Genomic DNA, 19,882 nt, shown 5'->3' on the forward strand with positions numbered 1-19,882 from the left:
ATGATCCCCCCTTGGGTATTCTTCCTTCTCGTCCTGTCCTGCTTCGTGGCCAAAACGCTTCCTGGTGCGTTGCATAACTCTCTTGTTTCACTCTTGAACATTAGCTGACTACTCAGTCGAGCCTTGACTGTATTCTTTTTGTCTTCTCTCTTCGATCTGCTTCTTTGTAGACATCTCCATCTGCGTCAGACAGGAACTGCCAGCTCACAAATGTAGCAAGGATAGCAACGGAGTTCTATTTAAGTTTAATGATGGAACTACTCTTTTGAAACGGCAACAGCGAAGTTTAAACCAAATTTCCGTTGTTTCTTATCGATATGTATCGATAGGTTGTGCACTTAACAGCACCGCACACTCTGTGAAATGTTACAGACTGTTCCTCCCGTAGTGAAATGTTAATTTGCAAAATGCAGTCCTGCGCGTTGAAAGACCGTTGAGAGGGAAGTAAAATCTAGAAAAAAGTAAAAGTGAAAATCTGGCCCTTGAAATTTGTTCATTAATTATGCATTGATAAAATATAGAGAAACGGATAATTTTGTGTGCGCCCCAAAGGACAGGCCGCGTGCAGAGATTTCAAAGAAAGTGCTTGCATTTGTAGGAAAAAGCGAAGGACATTTTTCAAGTATCTTTTATTGTGGTCCGAATCGGATGTGCTGTAATCCATTATTGCGAGATATACGACATACACATACACATACATCTCCGTGTATACATACAATCGGCCGAGACGCCCGCGCTTTGCCCTTGGCTGCATTCGATTTTTCACAACAGGCCGTGAAAAGCGAGCAAAGAGCTCGCCACTGAAGAGCCGTCACCGCCATCATCATCATCAGTGGGAAAAGCAAAGGCCGCAAGCATGGACATGCTCAACCAGATACTCAGCATTAATAATGGCGGCGCCTATGGGGGCGGCAAGGCTGGCGGAGCCTTCGATCCACTCACGTTCGCCATGAAGCCCCAAGTTGTCATAAGGGCGCTCTGCTGGGTAAGTGACTAGTGGTGCTGGGAATTGCTGGGATTGCGAGGGTCCCCACACGCGCATTACACACCGATTGTGTGGATTTGTTTATAGTGTCAGTGGCGTACTGGCTTACACTTTGAAGGGGGATTATTGGATCAGCTGCAGGATGGTCATAAAAACTCTCACGCCCATAAAAAGTTTATAATTAAATTCCATAAAGGTCCTCCCCCCACGGACTTGATGTACACACGTCACAAGCAACCAGGGCTCGGGGGGAGGGCCAGTGAGTGATAGTTTGCTTTTCTTGTAAGTGTACGTAATATTTGCACACACCCCCAACCCCGTAAAGGCACACCATTCCCCAAGGCCTGCTCCTGGCCAAACAAACTTGACTTGGCCTTCAGCGGAAATTGGGTCACAAACATAGGTCCGTCCGTTCTTCTATATGTCTGTTTTTCTGTGTACTTGAACTTTTGGATTTATTGCACCTGCTTATGGAAATCGATGCCAGAGTGGGAGATGGGAGTGACCCACATATATTAGATGATGATGATACTGGTGTAATGGGAGCGGCATGCATCTCTTAACCTCTTGGAATTTCCATTCTGCAGCTCTTTTCAGTTGTGGTCTTTGGCTGCATTTCCTCCGAAGGCTGGACGGAGAAGGAGGGCAAGGAGTACTGTCTCTACAATGGCGATGGCATGGCCTGCAAGTATGGCAACATGGTAGGCGTATTTGGTTTTTTGGCCTCCATGGGCTTTATGGGCGGCGAGTTTCTCTTCGAGCGGATGTCGTCGGTGAAGAGCAGAAAGCGCTACGTCATGGCCGACTTGGGATTCTCCGGTAAGGGATCCAATATGGGTCAAAATCCACCATGGAATGCACTTTTCATTTGAGTATCTTCTCCAGGCTTGTGGGCTTTCATGTACTTCGTGGCGTTCTTGTACTTGTGGTCCCAGTGGAGCTCGTCGCCGCCACCTCCTCTCGGCATTGGAGCCGGCAGCATGCAGACGGCCATTTGGTTCTGCCTCTTCTCGATTGCCACTTGGGTGGGTCCCAGTCCCTGAAATCAATGTATATCGGAGGCGTTATGTAATATTCCTCTCTATTGTCCAGGCCCTGTGCGCTCTGATGGCCTACAAACGATTCCTGATTGGAGCCGGCGATGAATTCACCTCGGCTTTCGAGACAGACCCCGCCAACGTCGTGCACCAGCAGGCCTACGGATATGCCATGGACAATGACAACGATCAATACAGCGCCTCGCCCTTCGGCCAGGGGCAGCAGGGTGAGTCGACTTAATACGATTGTTCATAATCATAAATTGATTCTGACTGGTGGTCCTTTTTACAGGCGGCATGGAGCCACAGCAACAGGCTGGCATGGAGTACCAGCAGCCCACCTATTAAGGCATTTCCACACCTGCTCCTGCTCCTACTCCCACTCCTACTCCGTTGTCCACACACTTGAGAGTACTTGGGTTTTTTTGTAGCGCGAATGGCAAATGTTTTACACGACTACTAGCAAACACAAAGCGTTGGCTTTTACCAAATACACCGATGACGAACATATAAAACCAGTAACAGAAACAATAACGATACCAAGTAATACAAATTACAACAACAGCAGCAGCAGCAGCAGCAGCAACAGCAGCATTTGCTTTAGCCACAAGAAACAGGAGATATACAAGCATACATACATATGTATATCTGAATAATACGAATAACTTGAGATTGAGATGATAACTGATAAGCTAGCCCCCTAAGTTGAGTGTGCAGTTTTTTGTAGTGGAAATTTGTTGCTGTATACAGATATACAAATAGCTATTGCCGTATATATCCTAGGACATCCTCGGATATGCTTTCAACGTTGTTAGTTATTTAGTGTTTACATGTACTTGTACTCGAATACGGTATTTATTACGACTTTCAGTTGTGCCAGGCCCTGGTCCCCCACAGCCACAGCCACAACCACAGCCACAGCCCCATATCCTCAGCTAGAGGGAAGGCATGAGGTATTTTAGATAAATTTACACACACACACATACAAATCGGATCCACAGCAGAGAGAGACAGCATCAGAGAGGCAATACGATAGGCAACTTACGAGAAGAAGAGGGAAGAGAACTGCTCAAATCACATATCCAATAGCCATCGCGGGTATGTATATACTCGAATTGTAGTCTTAGGGCCAGGGCAGGGCCATCGCTTGGTTAGAAATGCAATAACTATAATATTAGCGCCAAAACAAATGTAAATTCTAAACTACAAAATGTAGAACTGTTATGTGGAGAGCTGTACCGGAAACATAGCTTGAGACAACTGCAGGAATAAAGCAAAGAATTGTTAGAGCGACTTGCTTTCATCCAGGCTTGTGCCCTAACAAACGATATGTATAGTAAACCTAAATACATATGAATTAACTTGAGTATATATACGCATATGTGTGTCGGAGAACGTAAGAATATTGATTACAAAATAGATGTTCAGTTAATGCAACTTGCAATAAACTACAACAAATATTTGTTAAACCAAAACCATATATAATATATTATATATATTTCTGTATTGTATTTGTAAAGCGAACATTAAATTACCAGTTAATGCAACACAAGCAAAAGGAAATCTCAGTAAACATGTATACATATACTATACTATACTATACTATATATAATTATACACATATATATACCTAAATTATTCATGTAGAATTCGTGTGCGTTCAAATGATAGAAATACAGCAAATTATCGTATTACTCATACCCGTATTTAGAAAGAAAACAAAAAACAAACTATGAAGAACAACACAAACCGCAAGAGGAACTAACCCGAAGACCCCGAACACTTGTGAACCATATTGTACCAGAGCAAATCCTCAAATCCTCTTAACTGAAAAAACCAAACCCAAATAAATATAAATATTTTTAAAAACTATCGGTAGAATTTGCAATCATTTAATTAGTCCTTAGAAATCCCGATCCATGACAACCGGGCGCGGCATTTGCTTAGTCTTCCATTCCTCGAATGTCAGATCGCTGAACTGATTGATGTCCATCTCGTAAGGTACCATGTGCTGTTCGAAAAGTTTGTTGTGCTTCTTTATCGATCGCCAGTTGTCGCAGAACACATTGCGGCGCTTCTCCTTCTCAATCTCACTGTGGTAGTGGCCCCCAAAGTCAATCTTCAAATAAAATAACTTAAGTAAATACAAATTAAGAGAATTCGATTGTCACCAGAACTGACCAAGAATTTTTCCCAGGTAATCCGACATAGCATTTGATCATTTGCCTCTTCCGAGACCTCTGTTGTGGAGTCATCTTTCGAGTCTTCTTCTTGTCTGTTTGTCGGTGCCTTAACTATGGACTTTTCTGTGGAGGACTGGAGATTTTCCTCCGCTATAGTAGATGCCTCTAATGGGAAGGCAGTAGAAACAGCGTCCTCTGATGTGACGACCTCAGGAGCTCTCATTACACCAGGGCGCGGCATTTGCTTAGTCTTCCATTCCTCGAATGTCAGATCGCTGAACTGATTGATGTCCATCTCGTAAGGTACCATGTGCTGTTCGAAAAGTTTATTGTGCTTCTTTATCGATCGCCAGTTGTCGCAGAACACATTGCGGCGCTTCTCCTTCTCAATCTCACTGTGGTAGTGGCCCCCAAAGTCAATCTTCAAATAAAATAACTTAAGTAAATACAAATTAAGAGAATTCGATTGTCACCAGAACTGACCAAGAATTTTTCCCAGGTAATCCGACATAGCACTTGATCATTTGCATCTTCCGAGACCTCTGTTGTGGAGTCAACTTTCGAGTCTTCTTCTTGACTGTTTGTCGGTGGCTTAACTATGGACTTTTCTGTGGAGGACTGGAGATTTTCCTCCGCTATAGTAGATGCCTCTAATGGGAAGGCAGTAGAAACAGCGTCCTCTGATGTGACGACCTCAGGAGCTCTCATTACACCAGGGCGGGGCATTTGCTTAGTCTTCCATTCCTCGAATGTCAGATCGCTGAACTGATTGATGTCCATCTCGTAAGGTACCATATGCTGCTCGAAAAGTTTGTTGTGCTTCTTTATCGCTCGCCAGTTGTCGCAGAACACAGTGCGGCGCTTCTCCTTCTCAATCTCACTGTGGTAGTGGCCCCCAAAGTCAATCTTCAAATAAAATAACTTAATTAAATTCAAGTTATGAGCATTCGATTGTCACCAGAACTGACCAAGAATTTTTCCCAGGTAATCCGACATAGCACTTGATCATTTGCCTCTTCCGAGACCTCTGTTGTGGAGTCAACTTTCGAGTCTTCTTCTTGACTATTTTGCTTAGCAATGGACTTTTCTGTAGTAGATGCCTCTAATGGGATGGCGCCAGAAATGGCTTCCTCAGATGAGACGATCTCAGGAGCTCTCATCACACCGGGGCGTGGCATTTGCTTTAGTCGCCATTCCTCGAAGGTAAGATCGCTGAACTGATTGACGTCCATCTCGTAAGGTACCATATGCTGTTCGAAAAGTTTGTTGTGTTTCGTGATCGATCGCCAGTTGTCGCAGAACACATTGCGGCGCTTCTCCTTCTCAATCTCACTGTGGTAGCGGCCTCCAAAGTCAATCTTCGATTTAAAACAAAGCAATTAAATTAAAATTTCAAGAATTCGCTTGTCACCAGAACTGACCAAGAATTTTTCCCAGGCAGTCACACATTGTACTTCATCAGTTGGCTCTTTCGAGACTTCTGTTGTTGAGTCAAGTTTCAAATCTTCTCCTTGACTGTTTGTTGGTGGCTTAGCAATGGACTTTTCTGTAGTAGATGCCTCTAATGGGAAGGCGGTAGAAATAGCTGCCTCTGATGTAACGATCTCAGGAGCTCTCTCCGATGTGAAGGTCTCCGAATGACTGAGCGATGTAGAGCTGCTCTCAGATGTTCTCTCCGATTGAGACGCTTCAGAAGTTGCCAGCGACCGTCCATCTGTCACAGGCTCCACCTTAATGTTCGGCACGGGAGTAGACGTCTGGACTGGGAGTGCGAGAGCCCATGTCACACCCATCAGGCACACACAGAGGAAGAGACAAGGCCGGGAAACTGTACTCATTTCAATTGTTTTTCGCGTACTGAGCTGCGCTCACAGCGGATGAGCTATATAAGGCAGGCAGCTGCTAGGCAGCTGGCGCTGGCCTGGGGCTGGGGCTGGGGTCATTAAGTGGAAACATACTGATGATTTCCGAGAATTTTTTCCAAAGCTGGAAGAGGGTATCGCTTGCACTCGGACAGAGGGGCTCTGTGGGTTCCAGATCAGATCAGAGTATATTTACTCTAATTATCGTGAACAGATTAAAAACATGGTGGCTGATAAGAAGGTAATCTTTGAATATCCAAATTCAAAGCGGGCAGCGAGTTTTGTGCGACAATTTAGCGATAAGAAGCTTATTCAATTATCCCGTACGGTACGTGATCTCACCGCAGATCATTGCATTGCAAAGCTTGAGTAGCGTTACGTTTAAAATTCGTAAATTTATTTATTGCTTAAGTGACTATCTAGAAATACAGACTAAATGGGCTTCTACTTATTATAGGATGGGGTAACTGCATTCGCTGGCGATGCCGCAGAAGCCGCCGGCATTGCGCAAGATTCGCATGAAGCCGCCCTCGCCCCAGTTCTGGGAATACGAGTTCTTGATGATCCAGTAATCTTGTCCTCCCTCGGATCCATAGCCGACGACGACAACGGAGTGGTTCACCTCGTCCTGGTTGCACTCTTCGTCCGCGTAGATGCCGCCCTGGTACTGCTCGAACGAGATGGGGGCAGCGTTCATGGAGCAGGCCAACGGGCCCAGTGTGGCCACCACCTCCTTCATCTTCTGCTCGTCGCCTGGTGTGATGGTGGCGTAGTCGCGGATCTTCACGATGCTCTCCCTGGGGGGCTGGCCAGCCGTCTCGTTCTGCCTGCACTGCATCTCGAACTGTGTGTACGGATACTTGTTGGCCAGAGTGATGCCGTGATCGCGTATGTACTCGAAGCCGTATTCCTGGAAGCCGCCGTCACAGCCCATGTTGCCGTAGTCGTCGGCACAGTCAACAAGATTCTGCTGGGACAGCGAGGCCAGCACACCCGTGCGCCGGAAGAGATGCCCCTCGAGGGCGCCCGTCGTGGCGAACGACCAGCACGAGCCGCAACCCATTCCCTGGAATCCTGGCGGCGTCACTCCCCCCTTCTCGCGCCAGTCAAAGGACTCGGGCAGGTTGCCACTGGCCGGATTGGGAGCAGTCACGAAATTGATGTGGCCATTGGTGTATTTCCTGAAAGCAATTTGAATAAACTGAATGAGTACCGCTGATGAATGGGCCTGCCTATAAATGTGTCAAGTGCATGAGCTTTATTCTAAATAAATACTGCAATAAGAACGAGGGGGAACGTTGTGAGTTGCTGCGGACACCGCAACTCTACAGTTATACCCGATACTAAGTCAGTATGGCTCTCCTCCGGCAGACGCCGCTAATATTAAGCGACACGGCGAAGAGTGCGTGCGAGAGAGACAGAAAATCAGTCTAAGCATGACGTCGGGCGCTGCGTAGCTACTGCAAATTGATTTGTTCCCTTTGGCTATAAAAATGATCTGATCTGATCCAGATTCAGAAACCTGATAGATATGATCATTATCTATGATTCTGTGTTTTTAGTTTTCTCGTATCTTCAAAATTGTGGATGCCACGTCCTTTGTGGTGGCGGAAGTGGGCGGGGCGAAGTTTTTAAATATTTTTGTAGCAGTGACATATCACAGAAGTCTGGATCCAAAACATCGTTGCTCTAGCTCTTATAGTCTTTGAAGACTAGGCGCTGAAGGGGACGGACAGACGGACGGACGGACAGACAGACAGAGCTCAATCGACTCGGCTATTGATGCTGATCAAGAATATATATACTTTATGGGGTCGGAAACAATTCCTTTTGGGCGTTACACACATCCACTTTCACCACAAATCTAATATACCCGAATACTCATTTTGAGTATCGGGTATAAAAACTTGAACTATGGAATACACTCCAATGGACTGCCAAAATTGAGTACTGGGAAAAGGAATATGCAACGAATAAACAATTACTCTGATTCATAGCTAACACGATTATCTTTCAAGCATTGCCAAAATTGTGTAGCTGTTTCGCTCTTGATAAGCGAATGATAAGTGAATGACTCGGAAATACGCGAACAGAATTCATTCAAGAGACCTCCGAACTGGATCCGCAGAAACATAAAGCTGCTCCTCCTTCTGGCCTATGCTTGTGCTTACGCACGGGGAATATGCTCAGAAAACCAGTTCGATATTTATGAGATGGGTGCTAATTATTCAAGCACTGGGCTCCCCCTTTATGGGCTTTGATTGCGTCATAAATTGTGTGCTACATACTCGCCACTCTCGGAGACCTTCGATCCAAGAAGCGTGGCAATCTCCTTCTTGGTCAAGTCGGCCAGCGGATTGAGGTACAGGCGGTAGCCGGAGAAGCCACCGTCCGCATTCTTATTGCTCAGGTCGATCAGGGACTTCTTAGCAGCAAAGATACTCTCGCGGTATGCCCGCTCGCCTTCGTCCGCGTAAATTTTGCCAGTTTGGGCCAAGAAGTCGTCAAAGTTATTAACGTCGCACAGCTTGGGAAACGACTGGAGGGACTGCAATGACACTGCGCCCAGGCAGGCCAAGCCCAAGACCAGCTGCAGCCACATCGAAGGGCACTTCAACATCTGCAATGATGGAAAGCAAAAACAAAAAAAGGGCAAGTGTTAAGTATTGGGAAATAAGTTATCGTAGCTCCATATGCGGTAGACAGGTGTCAACATGCGTCAGCCGCGCATCTCCATAGTTCATTGACCCTCGGTCGATTCTATTTGGGTTGATCGTTGATTTGATATCGCTGATTTTTTGGCAAACCCTCTTATCCACGTAATACACATTTTCAGATACGAGTATCTGTGACACTCGTAAACCCCTTGAAAAAGGGAAGATTTCCAGAGAAATTATGTAACATCTGAAAATCATTTCAACAGCACACAAACACTTAAGTTTTCACTTTGTGGATGAATATCCATTCCGTAACTGTACGAACAATCGATTATTCATTCTGCAGATCATCTGCCATGCTCCATCTGTCGCCCAAACAGGTAATTAATGACATTAAAATTCCGTAACATCGACTCTTTCACTTCCCTACCGTCTACCATGATCTATCGGATTTAATTATTAACTGGAGAGCATTCGATGTTTGTTGTTTGCTTTGAGTTCGGCATCCGATTGGCCAATTTCCTGATGGATGATATATCATTAAAGGTTGAATAATCCCATTTGGATATGATTTACATATGGCTTGTGTCTCAGCGAAACACAAACGTGAACCCACGAATGCATTTGATTAGCCTGAAATGAGTGTTTTACGACTCTTTGGTTTCTTTTGGTCGTGGCCAAGTCTGCATTATAGGCCAACGAAAATTTCACTTTCGATGCTGTAAATATTCAGAGATACTCGTACCCTTTTGCAGGCGTCCCATGCTGGGCTCGGGTGAAAGGCATCGATCTATGACCACATGTAAGCCCTAATTGCAACCGTCTGTCCAGTTGATTTGTTTGCAATTATGATTCACACACACACATAAAGACACAAAAAGAGCCTAATCACCTTTTACAACGTATACGTATTCGAGAGATATCTCTTCCGCGTGCACAGATCCAACCGAAGATGCTGACGACTCGGACTCCGCACAGGTTATAAGCGAAGCTCGACGATGGGGCTTAGATTTATATAGTTGGAGGGGACTCCCCCCGCCATGGACTCTGATACAAACTTGGATTGTGCCAAAACCAGATGTTCACAAATGTGAACATTTTCGAACACGAATCTGGCATGAGGTAAAGATGTGTCTTATGTTTGGTGCCATCGCATGGTTATTTGTAAATGTACATGTATTTATATGGTTTATTTACAATAAAATATACAGATTTTTAATAAATATCAAATGAGAGTGAATTTCCGTCCATTTTTTCTCCACGTTCCGTACCTTGGAATATTATAAGTTTACTGAGTAATCTTTTTTAAAATTTTATAGATAGGGAACGATTTGCATAACAGTATTAGAAAGGGAAAATTACTCTGAGAATTCTGGGTGCTACAGACATCTAATATGTCCCTAAACGCTTCGACTTGTGGGTACACGAATCAACTAATAATTGAATTCGATATATATTCGGTATATGCACTGAATAAATGCTAATTGAATCGACTCAGAATACAGGCCAGACGCATTCATTTAGCCAAATGTATTTATACACACTAGCTTCCTATTTAACAGGTCTTTTGGTCCATTTACTAAACGCAGATGCTAAAAAGTTCAACGACTTATGTGGCTGTAAGTAAGTCTCGTCTCAAGATGCACAGTTTATCGCCAGATTCCGCTGACTAAAATCTCTGAATTACATAATTTAACACTTGGTATACAACAATTTAGAGAAGACAACAAACAAACAATCATATAAATGTTGCAATATTTATGAGGCCCATGAACAAGAGGCCCATGAATATGATTAATCATGCCTGCCCATAAAGAGAGAGGGAGAGAACTCCTAAACGGGGCGTGATTAGAGCTGGCTGCTTTTACGATGCCAGGCTGGAACCAGGCCAGTGGGGTTTTCAAATTAACAGCGATACGAGAACCTGGCGAATCGAAACGGAACGAGGGCTCATTTGAAAAGTTTATTGGGCAAATAGTGCGCCGCACCCTGGACGCTTCTTGAGGCTCTCCTCTAACGGGGCTTATCGTCACGTTACGAGTGTCTTCTGCTGCTTCCATCTGCCGTGGGGCAAGTGCGAATTCGAGGCTGTTCCGCATGGGGCAGGGGCAGGGGCAGGCGCATAGAAATCTATTTGCACTTTTCTTGCGAAAGTGACTTACTTCCATTGTATTTGCGTTTGCAATCAGAAGGAGAGTTACCACCGACAACAGTCCGTATATAAGGCCCGTCGAGTGGTTCTTTTGGGCATCAGTATCGGAATTCGTCATGCTCAAGTTGGTGCTCTGTTTTGTTCTACTCGCCGCCGGCGCAGGATGGGCCTTCAACCACGGCCAGGATTTAGCCGATTTCGAAGCATATGTGGTAGGTTGAAACCATTTTCCCACGCGATCTGCTCTTGCAATTAGACGAAAATCGTATTCCCAGGCCAAATATTCAAAGACCTACCCGACCGCATCGGCGAGGTCCTTTGCCAACTACTACTTCATCTATAACCGCAACCAAGTGACGCAGAACAATGCCCAGGCGGACAGGAATCGCACCACCTACCGCGAGGCAGTGAACCAATTCTCAGACATACGCCTGGTCCAGTTCGCTGCACTGTTGCCCAAGGCCGTGTACCCCACCGTTTCGAATGCAGTGCCTCCTGTAGCCACGCAGGCGCCGGCGGCCGAGTACGACATCGTCGCGGACCTGGGCATGACCATTACGGTGGAGGACCAGGGCGTGAACTGCAGCAGCAGCTGGGCCTATGCCGCGGCCAAGGCCGTGGAGATCATGAATGCCGTTGGATCTGGAAATCTCTCCCCCCAATCGCTGTCCGCTCAGCAGCTGATCGACTGCGCTGGCATGGGCGCCGGCTGCAGCACGCAGGCCCCGCAGTCGGCCTTCGACTACCTCACCCAGTACTCGCTTCTGTATCCATCCGAGGACTATCCAAACACGCCAGCTCTCAAGCAGCAGGGGATGTGCCTGCCAGCCCCGTCGGTGGGGGTGGGCGTCCAGCTGACCAGCTACTCGGTCCTGGCCGACGGCGACGATACTGCCCTCATGCGTTACGTGTCCAACGACATACCCGTAGTGGTGGAGTACAATCCGGCGACCTTCGGCTTCATGCAGTACTCGAGCGGGGTCTACCAGCCGCCCACGCGACCCGCCACGGCCGCCAGTTCTCAGTTCCTGGTGGTGGTGGGCTACGGCTTCGATGCCGCCACCAATCTGAACTACTGGAAGTGCCTCAACTCCTTCGGCACGGGATGGGGCGAGCAGGGCTACATCAGGATCGTGCGCAGCGCCAGCCAGCCGATCACCAAGAATGCCATTTTTCCCAACTCGTAACTCGTCTCTCGTAACACGTTACGGTGGGTTGCCAGTTGATTCAGATAATAATCGACGTAGATATCGAAATAAAGTTGAATTTAAGAGCCAATCGAAGCTATTTGTTATAGTTTGCAACTGTTCAATCCATTGCTTTATTCGATTTCCCTTTGTATTTAGTTTATTTATTGAGTTTTCATCTACAAGCGGAGCTTTACAGACTTAAATGCTAAAAATTAACAAGTTCACATAATTTTTGCTTTATTCTTTCTCAAAGATCTTGTTCGATTTTCATTTAATGTCTTGTCTTTTCTTTTGTGTTCTGTTATATTTCTGTTTGCATAATATGTATGTATTTCCTTTTGTGTGCTGCTGTTCGAAAAACCTAAGAAACAAATGGAAATGGAATCGATATATACATATATATATTTGGTATATATATATATACATAGAGAACATTCAAATCAGGCAACGCAGCAAAAAGCATAATTTTGTTGGTGTGTGTTCTTTCTTTTTGTTGTTGCTGGACTTCTCGAAACTTTCTTTTGGGATTTATGTAGATATATTTTGTATTTTTTTGTTTTTATTTTTGTTTCCTTCAGTTGCAGTAACTTGTTTTGCAAACGTTTTGTGGTGTTATTATTACTCTGTTTTATTACATCTCAATTGCATATAATAATTTGAAGTATCTGTTTTGCTCTTTCATATACTATACTCGTATTCCATTTAAATGTTTAAATGTTAGTTTAGAATCTCTTCCCGCCTCCGTGTCTGGTAAAGCAAAGCTCAATGATATGATTCACGCTGCCAATTCATGTCTTTATTATGTCGTTATCTTTTCTTTTTTATATCCGAGTATTATCAATTTCAGCGTGGTTTTTCATATTTTGTTTCTCTGTGAATGTGAATGTGCTCAAATGCGTATTGGAGTTTCTCAAACTTTGTATTATATTTATTTATTTTTGAATTTTGTTGAAAAGTTTTTCGATCTGTCATGGATTGGATTGCAGTGATAAACGAATAAAATGGAGCTCTGAGAGTTGGAATATCGAATCTAAATTATGTACGTGTCTGAGATTATTCAACTTGTTGGAGAATTGCATTTTGTTTTCTTTTTATTCTCTGGTTGGTTTCCTTTCCTCCATTTTTTTTTAAATTACGGTACAACGGCAAGTGTTTTGTTATTTGTCTTTGGTTTTTTTTTCTTTCTTTGTTTTATAAATTAAAATTAGTTAAGTTTATCTACATATTCTCACGCTTTTCTCATTATTTTTTTTTTGTTTTATTGTTTTTTTTCTGTAGTTTTATTAGCTTTTCATATAATTCTTAATAATATTTAACTAAATAAATATAATTTTATATATTTTATGCAATTTCTGTTATGTATACGATGATATATAAATATAATTAAATTTGTTTGTTTGCTTTTCCTACACAAAATGATGTGTTCTTAACGGCTGTCATATAATGTGTCATGTGATGTGTTGGCTAGTGTTTTCCTTCCACCTTGCTCATTTTCTTGCTACCGTTTTTGTGTTGACTGTACTTTTACTGTATCTGTATCTGTATCTGTGTGTCTTTGGGGGGAGGCCTGCCGGATCGGATCAATGATGATAATGGAAATTATAGCGCATACGACATAAAGTTTGATGAGTCTTTTGTCTTTTGACAAATTTTAGGAAGATTTATTTGTTAGTTTTCTATTTTGGTTTTTGTTTGTATGAAGCTCAAAATGGACAAAATATGATTTCATAATTTAGTTGCTAATTTTATGGATTCTCTGGTTGATTTGTAAATAGTTTTCCCATTCTTTCTATTTAATGTATGTATATATATGTGTATATATATATTTTTATTAATTTTCCTTCCTATACTTTTCTTGAGTTACATATAAATCATTATTCTGGCTTCCTATGAGTTCGGAATCCTAATTATTTCAAATACTATGCTCTATAGATGTTCTCAATTAGTTTACCTTCGGTTTTTCGCATAGCTTATACGAAGGGGTTACCTTCTAGGGTTGGGTTGCCGTTGCCCTATTCTGTCGTGGTGTTAAATTATACATTTTTTTGGGTTTCTTCTGTTGTTGGGCTTCTCAGATGTTTCGCCGCAACAAAGATTAATTAATTATATTTTTTGCTTTGTCAAGTTTTATTCTGGATTAAAGTTTTGAAATTTTTCAGGCGGAGACATTTACTGGCAGTTTCTCTGTATTTTTTTTTTTTAATTTCGAACATAATGTTAAGGGATAATGTGGATTTATTTGTATTACTGCCCCCAATAACTGCTGTTTTTTTGTTGTTTTTTTGTTTGGTTATGCTCTTTTGCTGTTTATCATGCGTGACCATAAGATAATTTTCAATTTATTGTTAGTTCTTTTACACTTACGAACACATTAAATTAAATTAAATTATGCAACTAAATGAGCATCAAGTCCGGACCTGCACCAGGCCAAGAAAAACCATCGAAAGTAAGGCAAAAATAAGTGGATACAATTGGAGGTGTGAAAGCGCTAGATCCCAGCTAAATTTATGAGCTCTGGACTTTTATTGTGTGCCCGGAGGTCAGCAGGAGCGCGCAGCCGGCGGCCAGGGCGAGAGGCAGTATCATCCACGGGGCTGTCAGCGAGTTGCCGCCGTTGCACAGGTCCTTGGTGCAGGAGCAGTAGATGGCAGCCACATCGTGGGTGCCCGAACGCCGCACGCACTCCACATCGGTGCGCTCGTCGTGAATGTAGCCGCAGCCGCGCACAATGCGGGTCTTGCCATAGACTTGGATGGGAATGCACAAGGATTAGCATTATATTGATCGGACTTGGGGTATTGGGACTATGACTCACTCTTCTGCACAGTTTTGCGGCACAAGGTGGGCTTGTACCTGTCCTTGAGATGCTCCAGGGGCTCCTGTTTGCTGCAGTTGACCTCGCCAATGGAGTACGGCTCGAAGGGATCGCCGCAGCGAGGATCGAATTCGCTGTTGCAGTCGTAGCACATCAGGGCAGTGGACACTGGGGACGGGAAGAGAAAAGCAACAGCGGGTTACACCGTTATATAGTTCAGGTACAGGTACAGTTCGCCAAATGTCAGGGCTGTCAACTGTCAGGGCTGTTTTTGTGTCGGTCGGGACAGGGTTGCCTTTTTTGCATTGCATAAACTGGGGGGCTTACCTTGTATGCAGCAGAGCACGCCTAACAGCAACAACACTTTCTCCATGAACGGCGACATTTTCTCTGCACTTGGGTTTTTCGTTTATTTACTTATGCTCTTAGTCTCTTTTAAAACTCTTCTTTCTCCAACAATTTGTTGGCTTTCGTTGAACAATTTGCGGTTTCCTTTGCTGTTAGATTATCATGTTAGCCTGGAAAATGAGAATGCATTTGCTAATTCTGTGTAAACAGAACTGCCGAACTGCCGCGATTCTGCCACTCGCTTCGCTCTCATCTCTTCACCCCGACGATGAAAAGTGAAAATCCATTGGGCAAAAATAAACCGAAAGCTATGCGGAATAGGGCAAAGAGGAATGGGAATAACGGCAGAGCAAAGTGGGACGCAAATAGGAAAGACAAAAAAAAAGAAACGAGAACTACGAAAGAAGTGCAGTTCGACAGCACGGTCTGGGGGCGGGGGGGTTAGGCAAGAAAGTGTGAGGTAATAAATGCGACGGCGCAATGCATCAGATGCGCTCTCTCTCTCTCTCGCTCTGTCTTCTTGCACTCCACTCGCTGAAGCAAAGAGAATTGGAACGAAACTGTAATGACGCGCTCTGTGTGGAACCCATTCGGGCGACCCAATTAGTGGGCCTGTCGAAGCCAATCCAATGCTCATGGCGTCGAGCTTGATCACTGCCCTGGCTCAAAGTGAATTTCAAATGATTTAAATGTTAAGGTTTATTATTAATTTCTTGTAGCACTAATGGTATGTGTGCAGTGGCTTTTTATGAGATTCTCATGGGAAGCATGGACACTTAATAGGATTTCCATGATTACTATCTACGATTTAGTGGGCCAATGGCTTAAACATTGATTTTCCTTCGTGTAGAGTGGGTGTTACGGATGAGGAACCTATTGCATTTGCTGTCCTGTAGCTAGGCAACCCATTCCACCGCCCACTCACCCAATTCCCTCCCATACCCGCCAATAGGGGTAATCTTTTAATAGTTTTGTCATCGCAAGCGCTTTTCCGTTGCCATTTCATTCCCCTCAGGCCTGGTCGAGTTGGCCTCGGGGGCCGCCTCGAGTGAATTGTGATTGTGGCACGGCCCACACGGGTGGTGCACTATACAGGAGCAATTTACGGGACATTTAACGGGGGAAAAGCAATTTACCGTTAAAGTTGTTGAGCATTCAAAGCTCTGATACTTAAGCTCAAGAGATTTATTTTTGGAACTACCTTTGAGACGGAAGATCAAAGCGGTCTTAAATTATGAATTACCCGATATGAGATGAGAAATAAACCAATTCCTTTAAACGGAACAATATACTAAAATATTGGAATGGGGCAGAAAAACGTCAATGTACATTGTTTTACCTTTCTATGTCAAGTCTCTATTGGCCAAAAGTAATTACAAAAGTACTCCCGCCATTCCTGTGAGGGAGACACCAGACACCCTTTTGACAGCAGACAACTCTGTCTCCTCCTCTATTAACTTGTACAAGCACCAGGTCGTATACGTAATCAAGAAAAGTGCAATGCACTGAAACCTTAGTAGAGCACCACTCCAATTGCTTAGCTGCTGGGGAAGCGGAAGAGGAGAATATGATCAGAGTTGGAAATATTACGCATACGCCTCGAATTCGGGTTTCTGGCACACACAGACTCAGACAGTACACACACACACACACAGAGCATGTGGAGAAGAAAAATGAAAAATGGACAGCTGAACGAATGAAAAGCCAATCAATATGGTAGTCAAGGGGCTGTTGTCATGTCGGACCCGTCAATCACAACAAAATGCTGTTGTCGGGCGGAAGGGTAGATTACCCCCCGCCATACGGGAGGGGGCATTTGGCGAGTGTGTCTGTGTGTCCATTATGCCACTTCCCCTTAAATATTGGATGTGCCTTTTTCGATTAGATTGCATTCTCTGTGGCATGCAACACTCCACAAAGCTCCATATCCGTCTTCATATGAATCTCCCTTCCAGCCTGCCTGCCTCCCTCCCGCTCTGTGGCTTCACAAAATTCAATGAATGACCTAGTTCAGACCATACCATACCGTGACTCCCCCTCAGTGGCACCTCATTGTGCTGCATGTTGTCAAGTGTCTCTGTCTTTTGGCATTTCCTGCGGGAAATGTTCCTTCAAGTAATCTACTGCCTTGCGTCTGGTCTGTCAGGGTCTGTTTCCCACCGTTTTCTCGGTTGGCATTTTTTCTTTTGTTATGTAATAGTCAGACAATTGGCATAAAGGCATACCCTATCGATTTAGCCATTAAAAAAAGGAGGCAAGCCCCAACGAACTAGGCAGAATAAGTGGAACGAAATAGTTGCTCAGGTGGTGGTTCAGGTGGTTCGTAGATGGTAGATGGGGTTCGGTTCGGCAGGTACATATCTGCTGCACTCTCGGTTGTATAATAAAATATACAAGTATATATACAGGGTGCAAGGACTCTTGGATTAACAGACAATACGTTTTTTTTTGTTCTTATTTGAAGTGCTTTCGCTGTTTTAGATATGACTCTTTTATCAAAATAATATAATATAATAATATATATAGATATATATATATATAATAATATATAGCTTCTTTTTTTTGGTTTGATTATACAAGATTGTGGTCTTTAGATTCAATTCAATTAGGATTTATTACACTCCATTTATACATATACTATGTACGTAAGGGTTTTTTCATTTTTTCAAACTGTTTTATAATCATTTTGTCGCTCTTCGCTTTTCACTTTTCACTGATTTGTTTTGAAGTCACTTTTCACATTTATGTGTTGTCTCACTGTTATATAATGCCCAGGCCCTTACCACTATTTTATATAGTTCTCAAATGTCTGCCTTTCCATAACGATATGTTCTACGAGTATATGTCGAGTATATCTTTTGTCGTTGTGTTCATTTACATAAGAGCGGATGATGATGTGGGAGTCCGGAATTAATTTCCTTGGGTTGGGGTTTCTTTCGAACTATTTCAAGCTGACGTCCGACCAGAATGGAAATGAAAGTTCCGAAACTCTTGAAAACGAAAAGAAGGGCTTTGTCGGTGGGTGGAGTGAGTACGATTTCAGTGCAAATTCTCTCGCAAGGACGAAGCACAAAGTCAAAGCGTGCACGGAAAGAGAGAGAGCGAGAGAGAGAGAGAGCGTTAGTCAGTCAGTCACCCAAGGTGTATTTATACAGGGTGAGTCATTCACAGAGAGCTACAGTGTTCCCTCATATATGTATGGTTCAGCTGCTTTCGCGTGTGAGAAGTACCTAAGTACCTCACCATATATATATACACCCTGCTGTCCCCATGAGCTTTGGCAGACCGACCGAGAGAGCGTGAGAATGAGCGCCCTAAAAGAAACCAAGCGAAAAAAGTTAAATCGATAGCAAAACGCGCCGGAGCCCGTGCCCCAAGCGGGATTATCTAATAGTACGGCTTAATGGCCAACTGATGGGCCCTCGATTGCGGAATCGCCGGCAGGCTTGTGGTTTGAAAAGTGCACTTGATCGATGTCGGGGCAGCTACCTTTTTGGGGTTCGACAAACACACACGATTTTTTTTATATATTTTGAAGTGTTATTATATTTGGTTTGCTTTTCTGTGCGGTCACGCGACGCGATGCAACCCCAGACACGGTGAAATTCCTTCTGAGCGCAAAATCTGCAGCTGTACGCAGGCCACCGCATCGGCCGGCAAGATGGGAGAGCGGAGACTGCGCACTGAGACAAGGAACATTCAATTCCAGTTCTACAATTATTTAACTTAACAAACTTTTGAAAAACCATTCCCTCCACGCTGCCAACAGAGCATGCCCATTAACATACATTTTGAATAGCCGTTTCGGCCCTTAACAGAGATGTAGTGGCGGCTAACAGTCTGGCGCACCTCCTTAGGTCTTGATGGCTGCCATGATTCGAGTCCAGAATGCCTGAACCTCGGGATCCTGCATTAGGGCTCGCTTCTTGGAGCTTAGCACCATATTGAGTATGTCCGCATTCTTATAGCGATCTCGGCTAGTGGATTTATGCTCTGCCGCCTCTGGGGAGCCTACTGCTTCAGTCTCCTGCTCGTCCAGTGGCTCCGCTTCCAGCGCTGGGCTGGCGATTTGCGTGGCTGAAATTGTGAAATATTACCTATTTCTTTCTGGACTCTACACTAATCTACCTTTCTTGCACTTTGTGGTCTCCGTTTTAGTCTTTTCCGCTCGTTTCTGATACGGTTTGCGTTGTTTCATAGGTTCCTTCGCCTTGCCACGCTTTCCTTGCCAAGACAGATCAGGGAATAGCTCAGTGCTCTCGGCTGGGGTATCTGCATCCTGTTGCAGCCGCCTCTTGACATGCAAATTCAAACGTTCCTTGATATTGGGCTGTTCCAATTTCACCTGTAGAATCGATTCCATATTGCGCTCAAAAAAAATTGCAAGAAATTCCAGCTGAATCAGCTGATGCGTATAACAGCACGGTTTTTACAATGTGACCGCGTACCCATTGCCGTCTGACTCTAAGAACTATACCAAAATATACCGTAAATATACTGACGTATTATCCAAATGCCATAATACATATTCCTCGATTTTCATATTCCGTTGAATATTACTAGCTAGATAGAACCGTCAACCCTGCCCACATAATTTTATCTCATTGATTAATAAATGTTATACCAGATTATCTGATTTTCAGTACTCCATCT

General features: G+C 44.0%; 6 protein-coding genes across 9 annotated transcripts; 2 read left to right on the forward strand and 4 right to left on the reverse strand.

The window, feature by feature from the left end:
• Nucleotides 1–856: 856 nt before the first annotated feature.
• On the forward strand, nt 857–3,894 carry Syngr (synaptogyrin). The gene is made up of 5 exons (XM_001361566.4): nt 857–985; nt 1,573–1,804; nt 1,871–2,010; nt 2,078–2,249; nt 2,315–3,894. The coding sequence occupies exons 1-5, from the start codon at nt 857–859 to the stop codon at nt 2,368–2,370; spliced, it is 729 nt and encodes a 242-aa protein (XP_001361603.1). The 3' UTR covers nt 2,371–3,894.
• LOC6898805 (uncharacterized) lies at nt 3,893–6,069 on the reverse strand. 2 transcript variants are annotated; one of them, XM_002138743.4, is made up of 5 exons: nt 5,627–6,067; nt 5,174–5,563; nt 4,689–5,111; nt 4,204–4,626; nt 3,893–4,141 (listed from the first exon to the last, which is right to left on the reverse strand). In XM_002138743.4, exons 1-5 carry the CDS (start codon nt 6,041–6,043, stop codon nt 3,926–3,928), a joined length of 1,869 nt encoding a protein of 622 aa, XP_002138779.3. In that variant the 5' UTR covers nt 6,044–6,067; the 3' UTR covers nt 3,893–3,925. The 2 variants fall into 2 exon arrangements, with proteins under 2 accessions (XP_002138779.3, XP_033233679.1); XM_033377788.1 differs by lacking the exon at nt 5,174–5,563 and having other exon boundaries at nt 5,627–6,069.
• A 373-nt stretch (nt 6,070–6,442) lies between these two features.
• On the reverse strand, nt 6,443–9,729 carry CtsL2 (Cathepsin L2). The gene is made up of 3 exons (XM_002138744.4): nt 9,617–9,729; nt 8,356–8,687; nt 6,443–7,248 (listed from the first exon to the last, which is right to left on the reverse strand). The coding sequence occupies exons 2-3, from the start codon at nt 8,685–8,687 to the stop codon at nt 6,519–6,521; spliced, it is 1,062 nt and encodes a 353-aa protein (XP_002138780.1). The 5' UTR covers nt 9,617–9,729; the 3' UTR covers nt 6,443–6,518.
• Nucleotides 9,730–10,943: 1,214 nt separating this feature from the next.
• On the forward strand, nt 10,944–13,319 carry LOC4805156 (zingipain-2). The gene is made up of 2 exons (XM_001361567.4): nt 10,944–11,088; nt 11,152–13,319. Exons 1-2 carry the CDS (start codon nt 10,993–10,995, stop codon nt 12,061–12,063), a joined length of 1,008 nt encoding a protein of 335 aa, XP_001361604.2. The 5' UTR covers nt 10,944–10,992; the 3' UTR covers nt 12,064–13,319.
• An 862-nt stretch (nt 13,320–14,181) lies between these two features.
• LOC4805155 (uncharacterized) lies at nt 14,182–15,349 on the reverse strand. Its single transcript, XM_001361568.5, has 3 exons — nt 15,209–15,349; nt 14,882–15,049; nt 14,182–14,813 (listed from the first exon to the last, which is right to left on the reverse strand). The coding sequence occupies exons 1-3, from the start codon at nt 15,264–15,266 to the stop codon at nt 14,572–14,574; spliced, it is 468 nt and encodes a 155-aa protein (XP_001361605.1). The 5' UTR covers nt 15,267–15,349; the 3' UTR covers nt 14,182–14,571.
• Nucleotides 15,305–19,687, reverse strand: LOC4805157 (uncharacterized). Of its 3 annotated transcripts, none has more exons than XM_001361569.4 (3): nt 19,358–19,684; nt 19,018–19,306; nt 15,305–15,399 (listed from the first exon to the last, which is right to left on the reverse strand). In XM_001361569.4, exons 1-2 carry the CDS (start codon nt 19,590–19,592, stop codon nt 19,083–19,085), a joined length of 459 nt encoding a protein of 152 aa, XP_001361606.3. In that variant the 5' UTR covers nt 19,593–19,684; the 3' UTR covers nt 15,305–15,399; nt 19,018–19,082. The 3 variants fall into 3 exon arrangements, with proteins under 3 accessions (XP_001361606.3, XP_033233681.1, XP_015040463.1); XM_033377790.1 differs by having other exon boundaries at nt 18,719–19,306; XM_015184977.2 differs by lacking the exon at nt 15,305–15,399 and having other exon boundaries at nt 19,151–19,290; nt 19,358–19,687.
• Between the last annotated feature and the right edge of the window lie 195 nt (nt 19,688–19,882).

This window comes from Drosophila pseudoobscura, chromosome 3 (genome assembly GCF_009870125.1).
Source record: "Drosophila pseudoobscura strain MV-25-SWS-2005 chromosome 3, UCI_Dpse_MV25, whole genome shotgun sequence".
Taxonomy (NCBI): Eukaryota; Metazoa; Arthropoda; class Insecta; order Diptera; family Drosophilidae; genus Drosophila; species Drosophila pseudoobscura.

What these genes read in the sequence shown, in the direction of transcription:
- Syngr (XM_001361566.4), top strand. Translation starts at nt 857, where the DNA reads ATGGACATGCTCAACCAGATACTCAGCATTAATAATGGCGGCGCCTAT. An exon ending in GGCCGACTTGGGATTCTCCG is followed by an intron (nt 1,805 to 1,870) that starts GTAAGGGATCCA and finishes TATCTTCTCCAG; the next exon opens with GCTTGTGGGCTTTCATGTAC. An exon ending in CTTCGGCCAGGGGCAGCAGG is followed by an intron (nt 2,250 to 2,314) that starts GTGAGTCGACTT and finishes TCCTTTTTACAG; the next exon opens with GCGGCATGGAGCCACAGCAA.
- LOC6898805 (XM_002138743.4), bottom strand. Translation starts at nt 6,043, where the DNA reads ATGAGTACAGTTTCCCGGCCTTGTCTCTTCCTCTGTGTGTGCCTGATG. An exon ending in CTGCCTGGGAAAAATTCTTG is followed by an intron (nt 5,564 to 5,626) that starts GTCAGTTCTGGT and finishes TTTAAATCGAAG; the next exon opens with ATTGACTTTGGAGGCCGCTA. An exon ending in TTACCTGGGAAAAATTCTTG is followed by an intron (nt 4,142 to 4,203) that starts GTCAGTTCTGGT and finishes TTTTATTTGAAG; the next exon opens with ATTGACTTTGGGGGCCACTA.
- CtsL2 (XM_002138744.4), bottom strand. Translation starts at nt 8,687, where the DNA reads ATGTTGAAGTGCCCTTCGATGTGGCTGCAGCTGGTCTTGGGCTTGGCC. An exon ending in AAGGTCTCCGAGAGTGGCGA is followed by an intron (nt 7,249 to 8,355) that starts GTATGTAGCACA and finishes AATTGCTTTCAG; the next exon opens with GAAATACACCAATGGCCACA.
- LOC4805156 (XM_001361567.4), top strand. Translation starts at nt 10,993, where the DNA reads ATGCTCAAGTTGGTGCTCTGTTTTGTTCTACTCGCCGCCGGCGCAGGA. An exon ending in CCGATTTCGAAGCATATGTG is followed by an intron (nt 11,089 to 11,151) that starts GTAGGTTGAAAC and finishes TCGTATTCCCAG; the next exon opens with GCCAAATATTCAAAGACCTA.
- LOC4805155 (XM_001361568.5), bottom strand. Translation starts at nt 15,266, where the DNA reads ATGTCGCCGTTCATGGAGAAAGTGTTGTTGCTGTTAGGCGTGCTCTGC. An exon ending in CGTGCTCTGCTGCATACAAG is followed by an intron (nt 15,050 to 15,208) that starts GTAAGCCCCCCA and finishes TCCCGTCCCCAG; the next exon opens with TGTCCACTGCCCTGATGTGC. An exon ending in CCGCAAAACTGTGCAGAAGA is followed by an intron (nt 14,814 to 14,881) that starts GTGAGTCATAGT and finishes TTCCCATCCAAG; the next exon opens with TCTATGGCAAGACCCGCATT.
- LOC4805157 (XM_001361569.4), bottom strand. Translation starts at nt 19,592, where the DNA reads ATGGAATCGATTCTACAGGTGAAATTGGAACAGCCCAATATCAAGGAA. An exon ending in GACCACAAAGTGCAAGAAAG is followed by an intron (nt 19,307 to 19,357) that starts GTAGATTAGTGT and finishes TCACAATTTCAG; the next exon opens with CCACGCAAATCGCCAGCCCA.